At 37.7% G+C, this 24,881-nt stretch overlaps 2 protein-coding genes across 2 annotated transcripts in view; both read right to left on the bottom strand.

Annotated features, from left to right (window-relative positions):
• Positions 1-12,622, bottom strand: part of LOC107088540 (transcription factor HIVEP3-like) — a 59,526-nt gene extending 46,904 nt beyond the window's left edge. The window contains exon 1 of the mRNA XM_015380784.1: positions 12,342-12,622. The gene's annotated coding sequence lies outside the window, so the exon portion shown is untranslated. The remainder of the gene's footprint in view (positions 1-12,341) is intronic.
• A 6,953-nt stretch (positions 12,623-19,575) lies between these two features.
• LOC107088554 (serine incorporator 1-like) overlaps positions 19,576-24,881 on the bottom strand; it is a 13,870-nt gene continuing 8,564 nt past the window's right edge. Inside the window, exons 8-10 of the mRNA XM_015380810.1 lie at positions 24,500-24,650; positions 22,380-22,589; positions 19,576-21,168 (exon numbers count right to left, since the gene is read on the bottom strand). Coding sequence (XP_015236296.1) covers positions 21,030-21,168; positions 22,380-22,589; positions 24,500-24,650 — 500 coding nt within the window. The 3' untranslated portion in view covers positions 19,576-21,029. The remainder of the gene's footprint in view (positions 21,169-22,379; positions 22,590-24,499; positions 24,651-24,881) is intronic.

Below are 24,881 nucleotides of genomic sequence, written 5' to 3'. Positions count from 1 at the left end.
AGCAAAATCCCTTTATCCAAGTCTTGGAACCTACCGGATTTTGTGTTGCTCGCTGTGGTTTGGCAGATTATCAATGTGTGTCTGTATAGAAGAATATGAAAGGGGTTTTTCCCGATATATATAAACATTATATTGTCTTCTAATAAGAGATGTTGATGTTGGCTTTTTTAAAGATGAATAATTACCTATAATGCCCATTTTGAACAGCAGCAAATTTGAATTATTGGACCACTGAAAATTTGGGAGAAAAGGGCCACTCTATGATGGAGTTGTCTTAGAGCATTAGATGCCTTACCAAAGTCCAAACATGAAGAGAGATCTTAACTATAACTGCAACAGATAAAATACCATCCATTAGTATTGATGCCTAAGGTAACAACATTATGAAGAAGCTTAGAATCGATTAATTTGCTAAGAAATAATCTAACCCTATAAAAGGAAAGTACATTTTTTCTACTGTATTGGAATCAAAATCGACAATAGAACAAAAATTAATGCAAGCTAACAATCTAATTAAAGTAACAACAACTAGAGTATAGTATCTTTCCCTTACACAGCGTTAGGCAGTATTGCTGGGGGAAATACAACAGTAACGAAACAGAGAGGCCTGTGTACCTGAGCTATTCTTCAAAATAGAATAAAGAACAAAAAATATCAGGTTAGGCATTTTTGTTGATCTTTATGATGCAGGACATTTTAACCAAGAACCATCTCATCTAAATTACCCATATTTAAAATTAGAGCAAGTCAAGATTAAAATAAATAAACATCTGGAGCTTTGACAAAGAAAAATTTAGACATGAATCCAAGTTTTTCTTGCCATCAGTGAGGAGGTTTGCAAAAATGTCATAGAAAACTACTCAGTGCCATCCAGGTCCCTAATTCTAAGTAAGTTGCGTTTTTAGCACATCTATACCACATGTTATTATAATAATAATAATAATGGAGTTTTCTGTACATAAAAGGTATGGCAGCAAAATGAAATTATTCTGCAGAAGCAAAGCAACGAGGCACTGATGATGATGTTTCTACCACCAGTTATTAAGACCAGAGAAGGTATATTCAGTTTATTCCTTTGACAACGTGTACCCCAATTTTGCATTGTGCATTTCTTTATCTTCCTCTCCTTATTCCATTTCATTTAGAAAAAAATATTTCTTGTCCATAATGTAAAAAAAAAAACATGGAGACAAAGCTTCCTATGTAACTATAGAGATTCAGAAGGCTCTGTTCTTACCATGAACTATGCAGTGCGGTCGTTCTTACACGTGTTAGTGCACTTCTGGTTAACTATTAGAAAGTAAGATACTACATTTCTGCCTTGACTACCAAAAGGACAAAATGATCTTGTCCTTGTCCCTATCTTGTCCTATTAAATTTTGCATAATATGAATGATAAAAAAGTGTGTATCCTTTTCTAAACTGATATACTGTACTTAAAGTTTTGATTGTCCATGCAGAAATGCCCCAATCTGGCACATGGATGAGAAGAAACCCCCTTTGGTGGATGGCTCTATCTTGTACCTGAAAAAGTGAGCTAGGAAATGTTGATGAGTTTAAATAACCACCTTAATTCAAGAAAGTATATATCTCTGCTGAAGTAACCGAACAATTACATTACATAAACCACAGGCTCTTGATAGTATAGCTTCGAGTTATGAGTTTACCCCACCTGTGACATCATTAAAGATAATACACACATGGTTAAAAAAAATGGTTTCTGTCTATTTCTGGAAAATTAACATTTGTGTCCACGCTTGTTTTAAAAAAAAAGGGGAAAAGTATAGAAGTTTTAGCAGATGAGAGACAAAACTAAATAGAGCAGTTTGTTTCAAGTGAAAAACTGCACTGAAGGTAATCTGATAACAATGCAGTTACACAGAAAAACAATAAACTGCGCATTACAGGGATTGATGGGATGAAACCCTGATGATACAAGTGAAGCAAACCACTGCTTTAGAGATCTGCAGTTTTTCCATCTCTTGAGCAACCGCTGCCTGGCTTGTGTTTGGGAGATGCTGATAACATGACGGGCCGGGTGAGGGAAAACACAAGCTGTGGCCAATGAAAGAAATACTGTTACAACAGGGACAGCTCACTCTCACAAGACTATCCATCCCACAGGCTGACAAAGACACATTATACTTTTGCACTGACAGAAAATGAGAAAAAAAAAATCTGCAGCAGGTTTTAGAACAGAAACTTAGCCATCTGTCGGCACCAGTACCTTCATATGTCTCAAACTCATCTACTCCTACAAATTGATTTCTCCACTATACATCTTCCAACCCCCTGTTCTCTTGCAACACATTCTCGCCGGGGTTCCCCTCTCTCATCTCCTTCTTCTGTGTAATTTGGACACTCCCACTGTAATGGACACCCTACTCAGGAGCAATGGGAGGGAATCCAGCACCACTGCTCCAGCAACAGTACTCAGAATGAGTCCTAATGAGAGCCACCCACCCAGAGAATCTCTGAGGATGGAAAAGAAGAAATGGGGATGTTGTGGATGATAGAGAACAAAGAGAAATGCCTAATTCTTTTTTTTAAAAGATCTGGCAGGTATGCAGCAGCCTATAGTACTTAAGGTACTATAGGCTGCAGATATCATATTAAAAAATGTCATCTTAGCCGGAGCCAGCGAAGAGCGCCACGTGACCCTCCACTTTACCACCCCCTGGCCCAGCTGTCAATCAGCTGACACCAGGGCAAGAGCAGGGTCCTTGGACGACAAAGGTAGCACCATTAAGCATATTAGAGTTGCAGAGCGTTGGAGAAAACCTGAAGTCTGCTATGACTATGCTGCCCTGGCGCTGTGCTGACAGTGCAAAGCAGGGAACAGGGAGGAGGTGCCCCCTATCTGGATGAAACCACAGGGACTGCTGACGGAGGCGGTTAAGGATTGCATGATTACATCTTTAAAGCAATCTAACTCGGACCTAAGAGGAGCTCCCTAAAGCAAGACTCCTTCTGTGACAACTCCTTATATCTATAGTTAGAGGACCTATTGCTAACTGATGGCAAGATTCATTTGGTCCAGTCCATTCATTTACTTCCATGCATTGGTAACTAATATTTACTTAGACATGCTATGATCAATAAAGCATTCTCTCTTTGAATGGGTGTGCGCTTTATTTAAGGTGGTTGGACATAACTCCAGAGATATAAGGATAGGTGATAACAAAGTAGGGTTTATGAGGAGCCCCACACTTATTGGCCTGTCTGTTGTTTACATCCATGCATCCATCTGTCCATCTCTCCATCTATTTATAGTTACTACATGCATGTGCTCCATTGTCCATCTACTGCTTCATCCATTACATTTCATCTTATCTTTCATATTCATTCACCTTTCCGTCCATCCATCTTCAAGGTTTGTGATTTTCAATGATTTTATATTAAAGACTTTATCGTAAGTTTTTTATTAATAATAATACTAACCATGATAACAAACACAATAATAGTACAGCTTAAACTGCAATATCCCAAAGTTTGACCCATGGAAAGGTTCAAAATGAAAGTTGCTCATACATCCTCATTGGGTTTGACTATAGACAACACTCACTGCAGTGAAATGTGTCACTGAGGGAAGAAGGGGGCTGGAACACAAAACATCCTTCCTAGAAATGGTGGTATTACTGTTTGAACATATACCCAGGAAACTTGACTTATGTAGTTTTTTTTTAATCAGATGGATTTTCTGTCACAACTGAATATTTGATTTTCTTGCAAACAGATTGAATTTTAGAAGACTTGCTCTCGTTATCTAGAAGTAAAATTTACCATAACAAAACCTTACATATCTGATGTGTTTGGCTTTAGCTATTACAATGAGGAATTAACAAAGGAAACATAAAACATGTACGGTAATAAGAATTTTAATAGAAAACTTGAACTGAAGATCAGACTATGTACAGTAGGAGTTTTACTTGATCCTAATCCATCATGTAAACTTTGCCTACAACATCCAGCAGCAGGGGATAAACATTTAGCTCTTTGAGGAGTGGCAAACCTTTTTCCCCCCATCATCTGTTTATTTTCTCAATTACACTCTGTATCACTATGGCAGTGGCTATGGGTTTTGCTTGGCAAGAAGCAGGAGGGGAGGATCCTCTCCAGGGGACGTTTGCACAGGACGTATGATACAGGCAATTTATGTGTGAGTGAGCCCGTGGCACTTAGTCTTTTGGGACAATTTCTGAATTATACAAAACTTCACTATGACTGTATGACTAATATCTCACAAAAAAACTATATATTAGCAGAAAAAATTAATGTTTGCTTCCATGTACACTGTACACTACAAACAGATATTTCCAAATGTAATATAAAATTTAGCAGCTGCCTGAAACCTGTTGTAGATCGATGTAACTATTGCTGTTTATGTATAAAACAGAGATAAAAAATTCTGGATCAGAGTCATAAACTAATCCAGCTAATTAGTCAATATCAGATCTAATACCCCATCCTGGTATCGGATTATATAGTCATATTTTTTAAAGGGCAGCAGTATGAGCAATGATACATGATAAGTGTTCTATATTAAGCTTACACTTGAGTCAAAGTTGGGCAGTGTTAAAACAAAAAAAATATTTTATCTTGTTTCCTTAACTGTATGTATATTTACTCCTCCAAAAATCAAAGCTATATAAAAGCTTTATGGCGAAGACAAACTATGAGTTAATTACTGACTGACTTCTGCAGCTTGTTTCTTGTCTTTCTACCAGTTCTTGAACGCTACAAGGTTTAAATCCATGCTAGTGCTTAGAGTATAAGGTGCATATTAACCATCTGCATCATTCAAGTTACTTCAATGGCCTCATGATTCAAAAGAATAGTTCAGACTGCTTTAAAAACATCTGAAAATCTACAAATATTTTCATCAAAAATCCTGCAGGATGTCAATGAGAACATGACACGCAGTCTGATGTTTAAAGCACAGTGTAGCCTGTATATTCTGTTCAGCCTAAGGCTCTGCAGAAAATGTGTCTGTAGGAATGCTCATGCAAATATTGACCTTCAATTAGGTGAAACAGACACCCAAACTGAGGGTCCGAAATATGGCATCAGCAGAAACGCTGGACACATAAACAACTACACAACATACTGTGTAAACACGCATGGTTTACAGAGTCTGAACACATGTATGAAAGCACTTTCCTTTGCAGTAAACGTGCTTCAAATCCGAGACAGGTGCAAAACCCATATGCTTTCTACTCGTGGTTTTCCACCCTAAGACAGGATGTCAGCAGAGCATCAAGAGCAACACAAAACCACAAGAATATAACATTTCTTTTGTACTTGAAACTGATTAAAATCTGTGGAGTTTTCCTTCTTTTTCAAGGAGGAGGAAAAAAATGACCTTCATGGCTGATGGCAGTCGAACAGACTACTGCATAATTAACGGCATATGAAAAGAGGTGGGCTTTTTTTGCACAAACCTAAATGACGACGTAAAGAAGCAGCCCTCTACAAGAGCAAAAAGCACATAAATACAGTGCCTAAAAAAATGACCTAAACTAATTAGAGAGCTTTGTCACATTACAATTGCAAACTATTTTACATTTTATGGGGTTTTATTTGTTCCCCATATTTAGCTCCATTAATATTCCTAATTAGTTTAATCTGAACAGACCACCTTTTATCAATTAGGAGAAATCTAAAGAATCCTATCAAGTGATTATTGGGTTAAAGTGGACAAGATAGGGTTAGGGCAAGATTACAAATTTTTAAAAATTTTTAAAGGAGTCATGTATAATTTCCTCCTTCCTCCTTACAGTAATTTGTAATTGTGTGCTTTTTTTAACATTAAATCCCAATTAAATACTCAATGGTTAGTGAGTATAATGCAATTGTAATAAGACCAAATATTTTAACAAAGGAAAAGAAAATAATAAAATTTTAAGGCACTCTTCATGTAAGCCTTAGCATTATGGATAAAACATATAAAACCTTTTACTTAGTGAGTCATTAGATCGCACTGCAGCCTCCCTCAAAAATAAAAGAAAGCCTCAGAGCTCTCTGCAGTTTCTCCACAATTCAGAGCCGGTAAGGTCTGTTCGAGGTAAGGAACTGTTCCTCAACTGTTCCTAAGCCTGGCACACAGCAGACTTCCAGCACCAAGAGTCAGACAGAACAAATCTGCTTGTTATTGAAGGCTGCTCCACAGATTTTTCAAAGCTTTTAAAGCGTACAGCTATAGAAGGGCGCTGTGAGCTGCTGGTGGTGCTGGTTATGGATCTGCAGGGTTATTTCAGCCTCTCCGCTTCAGTGACAGAAGCACGGCTGGGCGAGGATTGCACCGGAGCAACGCTGTTGCCTTGATTTGCTCCGCAGATCCGCAGCAGGGTTGGGAGAATTTCTATTCGGAAGGCACTCTTATCCCCCTACGGTGCAGAAAAGACCTCCAATTCTCGCTTGCAGTTTCTCCAGGGGTACTATAACACCATGAAACATAAGAACCCTTCAGAGCAGAGAAGAGAATGAGAGAACTTAAAATTTATATTTATAATATATCCAAAATAGTTAGAAATGGTAGTGTGGCGGGTCTCTTTCTGTCCTTCATCACATGCTCACTAAACAGTTTTACAGGCATTACCACTGCTGTGTTAGGGCTATGAAACAAAACAGATGAGGGATGTAAAAGCCATGGGATTTCAGGCGAAAGGTAAACAGCTGCCCTCTTTGTAGGTGTTTGCTTAATGAGCACAGATTAAGTTTATGGAGAGGCATCTGGAGGCTGTGATCTGAACAGAAAACCTCTTTGCGAACGGGTGTGGTCTGAGAGGTGTCATGGGACCCAGAGGGAGAATGCCTGTGATTTAAAAGAGGAAACGATATCCTGTTCTGAAAAATAATACGTCCTTTGCATCATCAGCCAGTACAAAGACGGCATCTTTCGTGACAATGTGCAGCCATGCTAAGTTACACAGCTTTAAAGAAGTATTACTATTGCTTGATCCTTTACGGATTTTAGGTTACAGCCACCAGCTTTAAATATCTAGTTCAGTTGAACTTTACAGTTTGAAATAAATTCCAGTGAAACTGACAGCCCCCCAGCAAACACCAAATCAGCATCCACTGTACGCTTTTTTTTTTTTTTGCAGCCTCTAACCAATTTTTTTCAAGGACTGAATTGTACTAAGTTTCAACCATGTTCCATCCCACTAACATTATTTTTTCACCACTAGGATTGGTGGTCTTCATGGTGTTCTATGTGAAACATAAAGCTCAAGGTATACAGAGTATATTATTTTACAATCTAACGTTGCTTTGGACTTCACAGCATTTTTCTCTAACCTTTCGGTCGTGTTCTTTAACTCTACATGATGCATGCAGCACCTTTGAATTTTTTATTAATTAAAATAAAAAATGGAGAAGCTATGCACCACTTTATGTTGTCTACTGCATTAAATCCCAACGTAATACATAAAAGCTTGCTGTTGCAACAAGACACAGTGTAAAAAAAAAATAGTGTTAATACTTTTTAAAGGCACATTGTTTGACTTTGACCATTTTAAACCCATACCACCAAATCTTCCCAGTGATATTGTGACCCATCCCTTTCCAAATATACCTGCGGTGTTCAACTCAGACGCTTACAATCACACAACAACAGAAGTAGTTTCACAATTCTGGTCTATAAGCAGAGAAAAGGAGGGAAAAAAAGAGCCCTTACTGTTGCTATAAGAAGAAAACAGAAGGATTACAAGATTTACAGAAGAGAACAATACAGAAGATAAATCAAGCTACAATTGCATAAGAGTTAGTGCAAAGTTGGCATTGCTCTGATGTAATAAACCCATGGCCTATTTCAAAGTTGGAGTGCCATCACAAACAGCAAGCTCACTAACATTCCAGTAGCCTACCGACTTTGCAGGAGTAGGTAATGATTAACTCTTATGCAGGGAGTGTTTCAATGAACAGCTGCCTGTTTTTACAGTATGTGCATTCTCTGTCCTGCAGAACCTGCACTGCCGCGTACATCATTTTGTGCATTTATTGTTACATAACCCGGGGTGAACACACATGGGAGAGGGCCAAGCATCCGCGCTGAAACGTCCAGACACCAGCCCATGGCACATAGGGGGAAATTTAATCTGCAGTTCAAGATGCAGCCAACACGTCGGCCTGAGGACGGGGTGGATAGAAAACCGAGCCTCTTCCACCCCCAACAACTACGCACCCTGACACAATTTGATACAAATATATTACACACACAGGCCAGGTCTTAATAAAGCACCAGCTCGGAGTACCCTGAATTCCAGGGAATAAGATTATTAGGCTAGTGGGACACTTGTGAAGCTGCCAGAATGGCACTCCTGGCCTCCGCTCTGCACTTTGTGCTTGTGTAAATGTGTATCCAATGTCTTGTTCCTGGTTCAGTCTGGTCTCCCAGCACAACAGTGGGTCTATTCTTCAACGGAGCCTTGCCGAACAGGATTAATCAGCGACATCATGGACATCAAGAGGTTTCAGTCTGCCAGCAAAAAGGATTTTATGACTTAGGTGTGTGTCACAGTTTTATTTATTTTTTTTACTGTCATCGTTCTTACTGAGCAGCTCACACAAAGTTAAAACTTAAACAGGCTCACACATGCCATTTAATACTTTGAGGAATGTGTCACACAACTAGTCATGTTTTCAGGACAGTAGACTATGGAGATTTTATTCTAAACTATAAATACTTCCACATTAGGAGACCCATATTAGAAACAGAGGAGCAGCTAAATCTTTATTCCATGTCATCTTACCTTTTTTTCATATCTTTCTTACAGTAATGGTAGGAGTATTTTCTGACGGTACACCCCCATCCTCCCTGACCTCTCCTCCCAATTGCATTTTTTACAATTGAGTAATCGGGCGTCACATCCAAACCCTGTTTATTGTTACAAGGCCTTGTAAGAAGCACTCATAGCTACACTTTGTTATATACTATATGCACTTTTCTTCACACTTTTTTTCTGCAAACACAGATAAACGTTTTGAGATGTGTCTCAACATTTTTTTTAATCACTAATAACTTAAACTAAGATGTCTTGATTTTGTTTCAGAGTATCACAGTTTAATCGGTTATATATGACTGTATATGTTACATTTTACCGATTTCTTCTGGAAATAAAAGAAATTCATCTCCACTTAAAGAAATTAATCCCAATAAAATAAACCAAAGTTTCTGCTGGTAATGGATAAAATGTGAAAAAGTTTAAGTACTGTCAATACTTTTCATGATGATGTACAAGGCTTCTTTCAATCTGCAGTCAGTAGTGAGAGTGAGATAAAACAGCAAATAACCACAGACTGACACGTGTGACTGAATTATACACTAATTAGTCGCAACAGAGGTTTTTCTCATATTGTTACTGTGAGAATTTCTATTAAAATGCAGTTTGTTTAAAAACTGGCTCTTGACATATGAATATTTACAAATGTAGTTTCAGATTTTAAAGTTAGTTGTAATTCTTAAAGAGAATCCAAGTTAATGTTCAGCTAACGTTCAATAAAACAGCAAGCTTCTAGCAATGCCTTAGTGTAAGATTGAACATCTTGATTATTTAATTTTTTTTTTTTTTTAGCACTAACTGAGTTTAGCTTATACATGTTATACAAACAGATTAGGGCTGCAACTGATGATTATTTTACAAATCGATTGATCTGACGATTATTTTTTTGAATAATTAATTAATAATCAAATAACCAAAGATTCCATTAGTAGGTTTTTTTTACAAAATTATATATATTTTTTAACAATATTGATATAATTACTGCTCTAGGTGGGTCGCTCTGTCAGCTAAACACATGTTCTAGAGTCTCTATACAGTTAATGATTAATTGATTACTTAGTTATTTCAATAATTGGCTAATCACGATTAATCAGATTAACTATTTCAGCCCTAAAACCTAATATCCTAAAATAGTTAGTAAAATTAGACTCCAAAGAGTTTTTCTCAGAGTTAAATATTTTGTTTTTGGACAGGTTTGTATGTTTTTGAAATAGATCCAATTCCTTTTTCTCTCCAGCGTTTTACACTGCAACATAACCTACAAAGCAAAAAATAAGAACAAGCTCAACAAAACTGTAATAATATGAAAACAATATTTGATTTCTACAAAAATAACCCAACTTCCTTTTTTTCAACCAAATAATAAGATCAGTTTATATAATTTTAAAACCAGCGTGCATGACCTTGATCTATATATAATTATGTTTCAATATTTTCGAACCTAGCGCTATCAAAGTAAATCTTACTTTACTTGCATGTCATCCATACAAGACCTACAGTAACTTTACTTTCTTGTTGAAATGATATTGACAGTAACACTAAGTGTTGAAAACAGTGGAACATCATCAAAAAGTCTGTGTAAGTCACTCAGTCTAAAAAGTGAGACTTGTATACATAAGTGCAACTTCATTAATAAATTATTACAATCATGGCCTACAGTTAGGCAAAACCTCACAATGTTTTTCTCAGAAAGTGGGAATTTGAATTTAGATTTATATCGTATTAATGTTATGCTAGTATTGTTGATATGGCTTAGACCAGGGTTCTTCAATGTTTTTTGGTGAAGGACCCCCAAACTGATGGCAAGATGGAGCGGGGACCCCCTAAATATATAGTGTTTGAAATTGTGTTATATCAAACTGGTCCTATAGTCACTCTATTACAGATGGAGTAATGTAATGAAAGTAATTTAGCCCTCAGATTATTAAAGTATTTCTGATTCTGATTCCTGGTTGATGGGACAGGTGTTGTGAATGAAACGGTGCCCAGCTTGAAAGAGCTCCTGTGTGTTGCTGAATGTGTGCATTGATGACTGGAAGAAATCTTCTGTCGCCATTTAACTGTTTACTACAGTCTGTTGAATTCATGTTAATGTGGATTTACAGACATTTCAATTAGTGGAAAAAAATTTCTAATCGATGAAGTACCTCCGTGGATGAAGACCTCTGGCTTAGACAATCAGTGGAAAAAGTGCAGTCTTAATGCGAATCCAGTCAGTGAGTGACTCTCTCCATAAGGAGTTAAAGTCACCAAAAGCCTTTGCTAAAAAGGTCGGATGTACAAAGGGTTTGTTATAAAGTCTATTAACGGAAAGTTGAGTGAAGGGAAAAAGTGCATGCAGCAGCCATGACCACAGACTGAGGAATGTGGTAAAGCACATCATATTCAAAAGGTTGGAAGAGATTCACAATGTTTGGACTGTGGCTAGAATCAACAGCTATCAAACATAGACCACATCAGAACTAGAGAACATATCAAAAGAGTTTCATTTGATTTGCAATCAAGGTCCCAGAGTCTGAGGAAGAGTGCAGAGACACCCAATCCACAGAACAGTTTCCACAATTATGACCTACTCTTGACCTAATAGATAACCTGAGGAGCGTTGTCATGAGTAAGATGAGAGAAACCAGACCCAACAATGCAGAAAGCTTAGGGCTGCTATGACAGCAAACTGGGCTTTCTTAAAATATTCAGCAGAGCCGATTACCTCCAGGCTCCTAAAAGGCTGTAACATGCTGTAATCAATGCAAAAAAAAAGCAACAAAAAAGACTAAAACTAATACAGAACCAATAGACTATATTTTTCAGTGACATTTTTGGATTTGAAATTCTGTTTTTATTGGTTGTGTGAAAACTAATTTGTGTTTTTATTATCTATAAGCTTAAATAATAAAAATTAGCCCAAAAAAAGAAAGAAAGAAAAGAATAAGACCTAACTGTATATAATACATCTCTGTAAGTTGTACTTTTTGATCTTCTAAAATAAAATGTTCAAAACTTGTTTAAAAATCTTTGCATGTTAGGATATTTTCTACATGTATACAGAAATTTTAAAAATTTTGCCTGGAGGTTCATTTGCATGCTCAACAAGTCAGACTAAAGAAACACAGTCATTACATTTTTACATGGAAACCCTTAAGAGAAACCAAAACATGGGATTAACTCAGTCCATCCATAATGGCAGATCATCAGTAAAGCATGATGTCATCCTCCTCAAACCCACAAATTGAAGGTGCAGCCCATTTTAAACAACCTCATAGGTAAAATGATCTGGATCTTCTCCTTTATTTTAAAAATACAAGATCATCTTTCATCAGCTGCTTCCTAGTGAAGCCCAAAGCCAGAGAGGCATGCTGTCAGCTGGGTGTGCAGACCCCCTAACCACCACCCCAGATGATCGGTGCCCCAAATCCAGCTGACCCTCCTGCTGCTCAGCTCCTCTATAAGCAACACATCTAATAACCAATCACACCAACAACACATCAGTCCATGCAACTCAACTTTAACACTCAACCAGAGAGGGAAAGTAAAGGGAGGGATCCACTCCCAACTTCTCACCTCCAGGAGTCACCGCAGCACAACCGAAACCAACTCCCGCAAAGGGCAGGAACATCTGGGTTAATGTTTACCAGCTCGATACACTGTGTGCGCTGCAGTCATCTATCCCGAAGCGAAAGGGCCTGAAGTCCGCATTTCCTGGGTTGAGATGCGCCGGACGCGGCAGCTCCGTGTTAAGGACGCAGAGTTGAGCTGCGGGGTGAGGCGCCTCCTGCTCCTCCTGCTCCTCCTGCTGCTGTGTCAGACCGGACGGCGATGCCACGTTCAGCTGATCGCCACAACAAAACAACATCTCGCCCTACGCAGCACACGCTCCCCGCACCACTCCGCACAGCGGCTCCCTGCGCGCGCCGCCCTCAGCCGGCCTCCTCCAGTCAGCTGGCGCGCCTCATCAATAAGCAGAAGCTGGCGGAGGACGCCATTGGCTGGCAGCTGCGCTTCCTGCTTCACAGTATTCTAATTAGCAGGCCGAGCGCAGCGAAATCACAAGCTCCAGGAGATACATTGGCTTTGATGGGCTGTTTTATTTATTGAAATATGTCTTTACAGGGCACATGTACTTTGCTTATAAACACAGCAAAGGAAAATAGGAAAACAATCCAATTATTAGGCTTGAAATCAATTCAGTTGTAGTTTCCAAAGCAGAGGAACCAATAATCATCCGATTTTAAGAGATGCACAATATGGTATAACTATTAGAAATGCCACAGCATCAACATCAAAGTTATGTTGCCATATCTTAGGTATCATCAGCTATCATCAACACATCTTTTGTCCAACAAATTTCTATTTTGCACTATGTAATACCGCCAATATTATTTGAAAAGTAATGTGTTTTTATATGATTAAAGTTTACTTCCCTTCCCTCCCAGTGGCGGAGCTAGATGGGGGGCCAGGGGTGACAATGGTCACCCTTACCCAACCATTGGCCACCCCTAACATTTTCCCCCTCTAATACAGATGGTGGCAGCAGTAATACTCTCAAGTGGAATATTCAAAACATTAATTTTTCGGGGGGGTTAATTATACACATCAATATACTAACATCAGAGATAAGTACATAATTAATTCTCTTTTCAGAACTAGATTTTGCATTGTATGGGGTAATTAGAAAATAATGTGTCTCTGCAAGTCATCTATGAGTCTTCAGTGACATAATAGATAAATAACAATTTTAATTAAAACCTATCAAATAATGAATTTATGTAGATATTAGTGCTTGTAGATATCAATTTTATGCAGAATGTTTATTGATACAAGTGGGTAAGTAATGACAATGGAAAAGATTTACGCCCCAGATCTCAACCCTGAAAGAGTTTTGTCCATTATACCTTTTATCTAGAAATTACGGATGTTTAAATATATGCGTCTATTTGTTAGCAAAGGCTGTAGGAAAGTATAGTTTGTCTTTATTTAGAACATATGGATGTTTTGCTCGTTAATTTTCCTGTTGGAACAGTGTAGCTTGACTGTGAGGTTCTGATGCCTATCCACTTTCGCCCCCCCCCCTCAGTGTACATTGGTTATTGCCTGGCCACCCTTATAAAAATGTTCTGGCTACGCCTCTGATTCCTCCCACTCATGTCTCATTTTGCTTTTCCTACTTGCAACTCAGATCATTGTATGGTAGGGGTTCTTTGCTGGTATGTGAATTAAGAGGTGCGAGTATAAAAAAATTTGTTAAAATTTCGCATCACTGGTTTTTAACTGTAGTTTTTTTTATTATTATTATTATTATCTCTGTTCTTTGTTTGGATTAGCTGGTTCTTTATGACTGCTTAGATAAAATTATGCTTCCTCTAAACCACCTATAACATGTTGAGACTTCGTTTTCAACACTATTAATCACAGTGATTACTGGTTAAACCAGTTATATACATCTTCGTTTATGAGGTGGGAAATGAAGCCATCTACAGCAGGAGGGTTTGACTGAGCTTTGGCAGTCCCAAAAACAAAATTATTTTCTGCCTTTTTCTTCTAACTTACTGAAGCTGATGTGAGTCCATATCAGCACATTTATAATATATAGATAATATATAAATATCATCTAGCTCGAGGCACTTTGGGCTTGTTAAGGTTTAATTATAGGTCTTATTTTCTATAAAAGCTAACTGGACTAAATAGGAGTCAAAACCACAATATATGACGATATAGAATTATAAACTAAAAGCTTCTCAGATTAATAAATGAAACACAATTTGAGAAGCTTTGAGTATTGTTATGAACAGTTATCTTAATGACTCTGCAGTGTCCAAACCTTCTAGCAGACGGGTCATCGCCATGATGAAAGTAGTAGTGAGCAACTTCAATTTGATTTTATTTTCTATTAAAGATGCAAAATATAATGTTATTATATTTAGTAAACATGTATTTTAATAAAATAAACAAGGTATTCAGACGTTTGTATAAAATTGATCCGTAACTGAGTGTACAAAAAAAAAATATTAAAAGGGGAAAACAAAACAAGAACAGTTCTTTTAAAAGGAAAAAAGTATGTTAGGCTAAATCTAAATGTGGGTTACAAAATCTTATCTTAAGTTAAATTCACAAGATATTCCTTATCCCAGCTACTCTGAAATTAGATTTTTTTTTAAACAACTAATAGATACGTTATATATGTTTATATATGTTTATAACCTTTCACATTTTAGGAAGATTTCAATTTTACAGTAAAAAAAATCTCACCAAAAAACAACTTTTAGAAGTATCTCCTTTTCTATCAAACGGACATTTTGGAATCATTCTTGAATTGCAATCAGGGGCCACAAACATTCCTCCATGGACCACAAATGGCTCCAGAGTCCCTACTAAGATATAAAATAAAATAAAACATGAAACACGGTGCTTTGACATAATGTGTAAATTATCAAATTAAGAAGGGATTAAATGTGGTTATGAAAGTGATAATTATGAGCAAGTTAATAGTTTGTGTTTTAGTTCATTGTATTCCTCCAAAGTGATGCTTTTACTTGGGGGGATTTTGCACACATCTTTTTACTCTCTCTACATCTCCTCCTGACCGAACCCTTTGTCCTTCTAATACCTGAGGGACAAGGAGAGGAGCAGAGGGTCAGGTGTAGCAAAGGTCAGTGGTAGATGCAGCCCTGACTGGTGCAGGCATTGGTACCGAGCAGATCAAACGGATCCCAAAGGCCCAGCAGGCTGCAGCAATAAGAGCCTCAAACATTAATGAAAAATAAACAACAACTTCAACTCTGGTGTGATATGAGCTGAAAAACCTGAGGTGGAATAAATCACATGCACCAGGATGTTTACGCTCAGTGCAACTTTGTGCCTCATATTTTGAGGGCTGCCTCTGTATCTGAATCTAGCACTCTTGAACTCTTTTGTTCTCAGTGCAGAGAGCGGCGCTGCAGCAGAGAGGAAAAGGAAGAAGAGGAAAGGAATGGAGGAGAGAGAGAGTGGTGTGTGGAAAAAAAACGTGGAGGACTGAGGAGCAAATAAATTCAGCAGGAGAAAGCAACAGACAGAGGAGGAGACAGAGAAGAGTGTAGAGCCACGCTAGGGTGTGAGCGCTCTGTGCTGCTACAATATGACTCTGACAGGCTTATGTAACCAGGCAGGCCTGGCATTTGGCTCACAGCAGACGCCGTCTGCGCTGACTGTTATATAACTGCATTAGCTGCTACTCTGAGCTGAGCAAAAGCATGCGCATTGGAGAGCCCTACTAACACACACACAAATACACACAAACAAACTTTCCCACCCAGAGAGAGACTGCTCTGTAACCAATCTGCAGAGCCACTACAAGGTTTTCACTAGATTATAACAATGCAGTGCTTTGGAAAGTATCCCACAGTGGTATGTTGCTGAAAAACGGAAACTATCTAACAGTATGAATTCAACCCCTTTTTAATCTGATGCATCTAAATAAAATCCAGTGAATTCAGTTGCCTTACAAACTGGATTGATTAGTGTACATATAGTCCCCCTCTCTAAATGAATAACCTCAGTAAAACTCTATCTGCTCTATAAAGGTGTCAGAGGTCTGCACTTATCCAGAGACATGAAGAAATGACTGATTGCTATACAACATAATTCAGATAAAACAGGCAAAAGGATCACAGTAACCCTGGAGGAGCTGTAGATATCCACAGCTCAGGTGGGAAATTCTGTCAGCAAGACTAGGGGTTGTACATAAACCTGACAGGATGGGTGTAGCTAAGTACATGGCTATCCTAACAGAAAAGCTGTTAACAGGATGACAAAGACGTCAAATTGGAGAGTATGGTCACCTTCCAGCAGGACAACCCTAAATCCATTCCCTTCCCTTCGTTTCATCACATAAAAAAGAGCAATCAAGAGGTGTGAATACTTCTACTAGCCTTTCTGCATATATCCAGTAAATACGTTTGTTGACTGAACTACTGTGGATAAATGGCACAGTTATCCTGTCACCCATCAGTATCTCTACATCCTATCATCCAGCAACAGGTTTCCCATCATGAAAAGCCTAATTGGGGCTTAATGTTGGGGAAATGTTTCCAGTGCACATGCAATATGCCAGCAGGGCCCAAACCCAATTAACTCCCCTGCATGCAGAATATAATTTAATGGGGCCTGGATTCTACTCTTAAAACCTAATTACACCTCAGACAGGCATCTCAGGTCGCTGTGGCCGAGAGGTGGTCAGGGAGGCATGCCTTTCCTAAAAGAAAGTGCATCTAAGGAGGCACCACTGCAGCAATTTGGCTTTTTTATTCTCAGTCAGATATCTCAATGATCTATGTGGATTTTTTTTTTCCGTCTGTGTGTGTGTGTACCTGTCTTGCCCTCAGAGTGAGGACCATTTTTCCAATTTCACCATCAAATCAAGAACCACTTTTTGCAAAGTGAGGACATTTTACCTGAGCTCACATGCTATTTTGCTAATGGTTAGGTTTAGGGCGAAGGTGTCAATTGGGTTAGGGTTAGGGTGAGGTATGTATTGGTAATGGTTAGGTTTAGGGTTAGTTTTAGGCGTAGGGCATAGAAAGGGTTGAAAAAGAAGGAAAATCAATGGGATACAACACGTGGTCCTCACTACATATAGCAGAACGAGTATGCGTGTGTGTGTTGCTGGGGGGTTTTCTTGATAAATGTAACATGCAGGTAGCACTGACATTTCTCAGCTAATGTGGAAAAATGAAAGCAGGGATTAAGGTCAGGCCAAACACAGCAAGTCATAACAATTGTCTTAGTCAATCTGCAATTAAAAATCCCAGGGCAAAATCAGCTGCAGAGTCACACTAAGTGGCTCATAATGGACACATTACAGCCTCTGATCTCTTTTTACAGCGACAAATTGCATCCAAGGAAAGCAGAGGAAATGAAGGTGGGATTTATGACCCTGGAGCCAATAGCCAGAGACAGAATACCTTAAATCTATCACTGGAGAAAAATAGTGTTTGAGTTTGCATTTGTGCACCTGAAGGTAGCGGTGAGAAATAAAAAGAGATTGATGATGCTTGGCTAATTTGTTCTCAGATAGTGCTGGCTGGGTTGATGAGTGGCTACATTTCAGATAGGAGCAACAGAAGCGGAGCTGAGCACAGGGTTCCTCAGGTTCATAAAACTCAACCTGTTGCTTCTGACATTCTAACTAGAAGCTAAACGGTAAAAACGATCAAGATAAAATCAGCTGAGATTTCTGAGAAAAGCTGCAAGTCTGCTCCCGCTGAGGAGTTTTGTGAAACCTTAACAGTAGTTTGTTTTCTACAGACGCCTGATTGTGCAAGCCTTCATGTGTCTTGTGCATAAAGTGAAATCATGTCTCTCCACGCTCTACTGTGCTGTGCTAAATCTAATCAGGATATTAAAGTTCTGACATAAGAATGTATAGTGGGTCATATTTTTTAAGTTTTTGCCTCATGTGGGTATTTTGTGATTATCAGTTTATAATCTGCAGCTCTACCGTTTTAATCAAATAATAAAAAGCAAATGTGGATGTTTCATATTCTTTCAAGGTTTCAAATGAAAGGAGAAATTCTTCACATTAAGGAGTTTAAACATTCTTTAAGAAGAAAAATGGGATAGACAGAAAGCAACAAAAAATATACATGTAATATATGAGCAAAAAGAAACTGGCCAAAAGAACAAATGAATTAATAAAGATCAGAATCAACATTTTTTTTTTTCAATCACAGTTTTCCACAGCAAACACATAATAGATATAAATCAGCTATTTATGGACTGATAATTTTCTTTTTTTTATCTTTAAGATGCCAAATGCAATTTAGGTAAATTTCAGTTAATAATTAAAACAATTTCAAAATCATAAACACATCATTTAAGAGTGAAAATAACAGAAAAATTTGCTCGTTTCAAAATGTATCTGTTTAGGCGTAAAAAAACACAAAAAAAAACCAAGAAAATGTCTCTTACTTCATCTAATAAAAATAATCTTAGCAACTGATAAAAGTTGAACTTTTAGAATTAAATAAGCAAATTGATTGCATTTGTAAGAAGAAATCTAAAGAAAACAAACATTTAATTAATATTCATCACTGCATCAAAAGAAGGAAGACATCTTTTATTAAAATAAGATCTTTTGCATATATTTATCAGAATTTCAGTTTGATGCAGATTAAAACATGACCTTTTGATTGCCAAATTGTGACCTTGGAGCTGCACAGATCTTTGTTTTTCTATTTATGTGACAAATTGCAGGATATTTTCGCAGCTTTTCTTAAGAATCCAATCAAAGTAAAATAAAAAATGTTACCTATTGGTTTTAAGCTTCAGTTTTGAATTCCAATTGCAGCCATAGAATAGAATGAGACCAGGACCACAATAGAAGGATGCTGAAAATTCATCCTGCCAGTAAAAACATTTTTACTCATTTAAATGTAACCAAAAATATATTTTTTTTGCAGAAGTGACCAATATCCCATAGATGACCGCAAATTATTCATCCCCCAAACTTCAGGAAAATCCATGCCTCTTTTTCTTGTACAAAAGAACCTTTCCTTGTATGCTGATCTACAAATTATTTTTGTATTTTATTTGAATAAAAAGAAGTTGAAGTTGTCTAGACCCACCAAAATTTTCCAAGTGACAGCAAAACAAAAACTATAAAAAGCACATACATGCAAGCGGGGGGACAACTGTGGTGGTAACACCTCGTCCTGCTTTTGAAATATGGTGGTGGCAGCATTATGCAGCGAAGTTTACTCCAAAAAACACTAAATACTCGAACATAGAAGAAATAAAAGCACCAACAGAACACAAGGTTTTATTAATTTATTATAAGTCTTTGTAGGTTAATACAGCAGGTTTTTATTTTATTTCTTTTAATCAGACAGGGCACAGAAACCACACTTTACCTGCACAGGCAGAAAACTGTACCTTTATTAGATGTGATTTTTTTTCCTATGCATTGAATACAGTGTTAAATCACATGACAGACCCGTGCCTGAAGACATGCAGTGACTCACCACAATGTTTAGGCAAGGCATATAAGCACATCTTCCTTCTGAAATACAGGACCACAAAAGGCACCGTTTTGGTATAAAATACGACATATGAATCAAAAAAGGCAAATTATCCAAAATAAAACCCCTAAAAAAAGGGATGAAATGTAAAACTGTAGAAGAAAAAATAAACTCATCTCACATTACACATTGGTAGTCATCACAATGGATTTAATTACTGTAAGACAAGAACTAAAATGTAGGCGTAAACTAAAAACTGCTTTGACATCTGCAAACTAGACTGATTTGAATTCTTACGGTATTTCAATCAGATTAGAAATGAGGTGACTACATAATGCATAAGTATCATACCAGCATTACAACCATCAGATCACCACGACATTCAATACGATTTAACAACAATTCCATCATTTTTGAAATTCAGTACCTTGTTTGCACAAAAGATCTACAACTCTAACTCCTCTTCTCAAACGTATGTCATTCATAAAAACTAGTGGTAGCATTGAGCTAACGCTGCAGCTTCTGGGATCGACGCTCGGCACACTGCATGGTGCTGATTAGCTGCGGATCAATAAAGGTTTCCCAGCTGCAACAGACTTCAATTAAAGGTAAAGGTTGTTGCCCGTGGCTGCCTGAGCCTGAGTTCTGTCAGAGGAGGAAGCTTAGCACCAGGAATAAACCGTCTCAAATTAGAGCAGACGAGGAAGCTCTACAATCAGACCAGCACTCTCACCAGCTTAAGATGTAGTGACATGGCTATGCATATAGCTGAGCTGCACGAGGGAAGCCCTGATTTGATCTGCAGGGCGTGCCTTATTAGCGTTATCAAGCTGTCCCACTCCCCCTACCATGGGGCTCCTAAGCGGGGCTCCCCTAATTCCCCCATGTACAGATAACCAGGGGTTTTCCGGACCCGTCTAATTATAGATGTCTGATCAGAATCACTTTTTATAGAAAATCAATAAATGAGATATCTGAGGTACTGAAAGTGCCTTGTTGCTTAGTGTTAATCATAGTGCAGAAACTTAACTTCAACACAACAATAAAAGATTGCTGTTAACCACATTAAAAGTGGAAAAACTAACACAAAATTACACAAAAAGTGACAGCAAGAGAAAAAAAAAACTAAATTAGAGAGAAGATACTTTAAGTCTTCATATCACCCTTTTTAGATCATTTTATAGCATCCTTTAAAATTTCTGATATACCAGGAGGAAAACAAACAGGACAAATACAGCTTGAGGACACCATGTGCTTAGCTGAAATCCCTGTCAGGGAAGATAAGAGGGGCAATGAGGGTCCAGAGGTAGAGCAGGAGGCCCAGCCAGCTAGAGCACATCTTCACCCATACGGCTGGCATGATGCTCTGCATGGCATTGGTGGTGGTGTCTGGTCTGAGAGGGCACACACAAGAGGCAAATTAACAATTCACTTCTATCTCAACTTTTTCCAGCAAATTATAAGGTAATCAGGGGTGGGGAAATATTTTTTAAATGCATTATAATAAAAACAGCTTATGGTGACCCCAACACAGGAATTAACCACAGTTTGAAATTTATTTTTGAATTCAAATGATCTGCTTTGATAAAAATAAAACCTACAGTCAATGTACTTTAAATATTCTCAATACAAAAATATGCTGTACTTGCCTTGACCTTTTAACCTGAGTCTTTGGAAGAAAAGCTATTTACTGAGTCACTGATTGGCATTAAACTGGCCACCAATGATAACGTAAATAACTTTGGTGTTATTTCAATCCTATATTGAAGAGGTTTCTAGAATTCTCTTTTTCATCCCTGTAACGTTAGAAAAAAATATCTATATCTATCTATCTATCTATATATATATATATATGTATATATATATCTATCTATCCATCTGTCTATCTGTTAGCTTTATTCAATGATGATTATAAACACTATCTATCTATCTCTTGTCCAAACTAGCACATGCATTTGTTACTTCAAGGCTGGAGTATTTTGATTCTTTACTATTAGGAAGTCCATAAAATCTTTCAGCTGATCCAAAGGTAGATCATATTCCTCCTTCTTTAGCATCAGTTTATTGGCTCCCTGTTAAGATAGATGGAATTATAATTCCAATTATTGATAAATAAAGTTTATAAATAATTAGGAATAAATAAAGTCTAGCTCGCACTTTACACCTGTTAGTGTTGCAAGAGAGTAGCTGTGATAATGCAGATTCACGTGAAATGCTGCTCTGAGCGAAGAGTTGGTACTTGGAGAGCCTTGTAGCTCAGTCACATTTAAAACAGTTCAGTATGAATACCCTTTCCTGTAGGGAACTACTTTCCCACCGAGCAGTGTAGTGTGACACAATGTATGAGGTCATAAAGATTTTGTTGTGCATATATCCATCTTAGTTTACATCAGCTAAAGTCAGAGGGGCTTTAAATTGGAAACTTTTAAGCGATTTGATTAAACTCTGCAAACGTCTTTGAAATGATGTGGGTTGCGAATTAGTGCTATACGAGTAAACTCACCTCCTTCGAAAAACGACAGAAAAGTTTCAGATCTTCCTTGTTTTACATAAGTTTCCCATTTCACCTTGTTTTATCCCTAGACTATAACACCCCAATACTTACTGGTACCAGTTTGTCAGCGTCATCATAATGTAGAGTGAAGCCAGGCAGAGATGGAAGTGGAAAAAGGAGTAGCTATAAGTGACTTTCTCCTCCTCATTGTCCACAGCCCTGCACACGCCGTCCTCCCCGACAACTCCCTCTCCACAAGACCCTGTGCCCTCCTCCGTCTGCATCAGCTTGTTAACCTGAGCATTGCTGGATGAGCGGATACTGAAGGGCACAAAGGAGGAGGAAAATTAGCAACAATAAGGAGCTAAAAAACACATTTCTGAAAACATAACAGGTAAATAAACCATCAGAAAATACTAGCTTAAGACTGGATCGGTGTCACAGGTTTTATGACCGAATGTTTTGTTTGAACAGGTTTTAAAGGTAAATGTTAATTAGGTATAAAGTCAAAAGTATCTCAACCCCTTCAGCATTCGTCACAAAGCTCAGTGACAGAGCAAGTGTTATCACCTTAACCCCTAAACAGTCTGCTGTGTTCCATGATTCCTGATGACGCTCATTAGTTTTGTTATAAACTTCATCATCAGACTTAAACAAATTTGTATACATTGCAAATACAGGCGCAAAATAAAATATTCCAACAGGTTCCCAAACACCATGCTTTGTTCAGGATAGCAGCACATATACAGAGCTGTCAGAGTTCCCTTAACCAAATGCAGGAGAAGTTTTGATACTTTTTTTGCAGTAAGTGAAAACAAACGTGGGATTGTGTTGATTCTGACTACTTTAAGTATTCTAAATGGGGCTGTGCCAGGCTTTGAGAGCGGTTATTGCTTTCTAAAATTATACTGCAAGCTAGATGTGGCAGCAGACCATTTTCCCACTCCTATTTATTCATCTTTCAACTTAAGGTGGAAATACACGGTATAAAAATGGGACGCATCTTTGCCATCAAGTCATTTGGACACAATCAGAGTTTGATTTATTTTAAGTAGACTCTATAAATCAAATAGACTGCATTTAAGCTGGCACAGTAAGAAATATAAAAGTATGCTTAGATCAATTGCAAAAACCCCCAAAAAAACAATTATATAATGTTCCTTTCACATAAGCTATGCACCACTTTGTGCTTTGGTGCCTGTAACATAACCACAGGCATTTTATCATTTCCTGGACATTGTGTGAAACTTATCACCCTCTAATACCAAGGTGAATGTTAAATGAGGGGGCTGTTATATCTAACCCCCTAGGAGTAAACAGATTTGTGTAGGTGGATTTAATTAAACAGTATTTTGATGATTTTTCTATGCAGCAGAAAATCTACAGCACTCAGTGTGTGACTGGTGACACTGCTAAACCATCTTATGCATACATTATTATAAGTGCTGTTTTACACAGGCTGTCTATATGATGTATAACATAACCCCATTAAAAGTAGTTTTGTCAAGAACCCAGCAGGAAAATTAGCTAAATCTATCCTCTTTGAATTGTCCAACCAAACAAAAGAAACACTTTGATTCTCTCATTACAAATCAGGCGGGTGAGGATGATCACATATGCAAACAAAGGTTTTTGGACACCACAAACACTACTGCATGCACCTTCTTTTTCTGGTACTTAAAGCAAGATGCACACAACGTTATGCTGCCCACTTGTGGCCACTTTACAAAATGCACCTTGAGAGAGTTGCAACAAAATGCACCTTGAGAGNGTTGCAACAAAATGCACCTTGAGAGAGTTGCAACAAAATGCACCTTGAGAGAGTTGCAACAAAATGCACCTTGAGAGAGTTGCAACAAAATGCATCTTGAGAAAGTTGCAACAAAATGCATCTTGAGAAAGTTGCAACCTGCACTCTGACAAGTCAATGAATCCCCTCAAAACAAAAACTGCCAGGAAGATCTTCTTTATGTAAATTTATGTGAACATTTCAAAGTTTTAAGAAAATGTTTAATGCTATATCAATGTTTCTGTATTGTAGTGCTCATGTATCCCACATTTAGTTTATCCAGAATGAGGATACAGTTCTTGAATTGTCTAAATGTAAATGCATTACTTTTTTAATGTGTTATCCATATTTCCTTCTTTTTTTATAGACGTTTTGTTAGATTTAAGGGCCTTAGACGCACAATGAAGTTTAATTAAGACCAAATTTTTGCTTTTGTGTTTACCTGGCATAGAGAGTACAGAAGAGAAAGATGATCAAACCAACGATGCCTTGAGCATCCCACCACTGCACGTGTCCTGGATTAGTGTCCACAGATGGCTGGGTGATGTTGGCGTGAGTGACCAGACTCAACAAACTTGGATTGCATTTCCGATCTAAAGGATATAAAGATACACACTGTTAGAAATCAGCCACACTTAAAATGATTTAAAAAAAATTACACCCAACTTAAAGTTAACCTGTGGCGCGCCAAAGGGTTTTAATAAACAAAGCATTTAAATTCCATCAACACTGTGGGAACCATTACCTGTTTTTACTTCTAACAGTATTTAAAGCTACAGTGTGTAATTTTCAGCGACATCTAACGTTCAGACTGCAGCAACATG

This window comes from Cyprinodon variegatus, unplaced genomic scaffold, assembly GCF_000732505.1.
Source record: "Cyprinodon variegatus isolate N-32 unplaced genomic scaffold, C_variegatus-1.0 Scaffold221, whole genome shotgun sequence".
Taxonomy (NCBI): domain Eukaryota; kingdom Metazoa; phylum Chordata; class Actinopteri; order Cyprinodontiformes; family Cyprinodontidae; genus Cyprinodon; species Cyprinodon variegatus.
The sequence above is the reverse complement of the archived record's forward strand: the minus strand, read 5'-3'. Positions and strand labels throughout refer to the sequence as shown.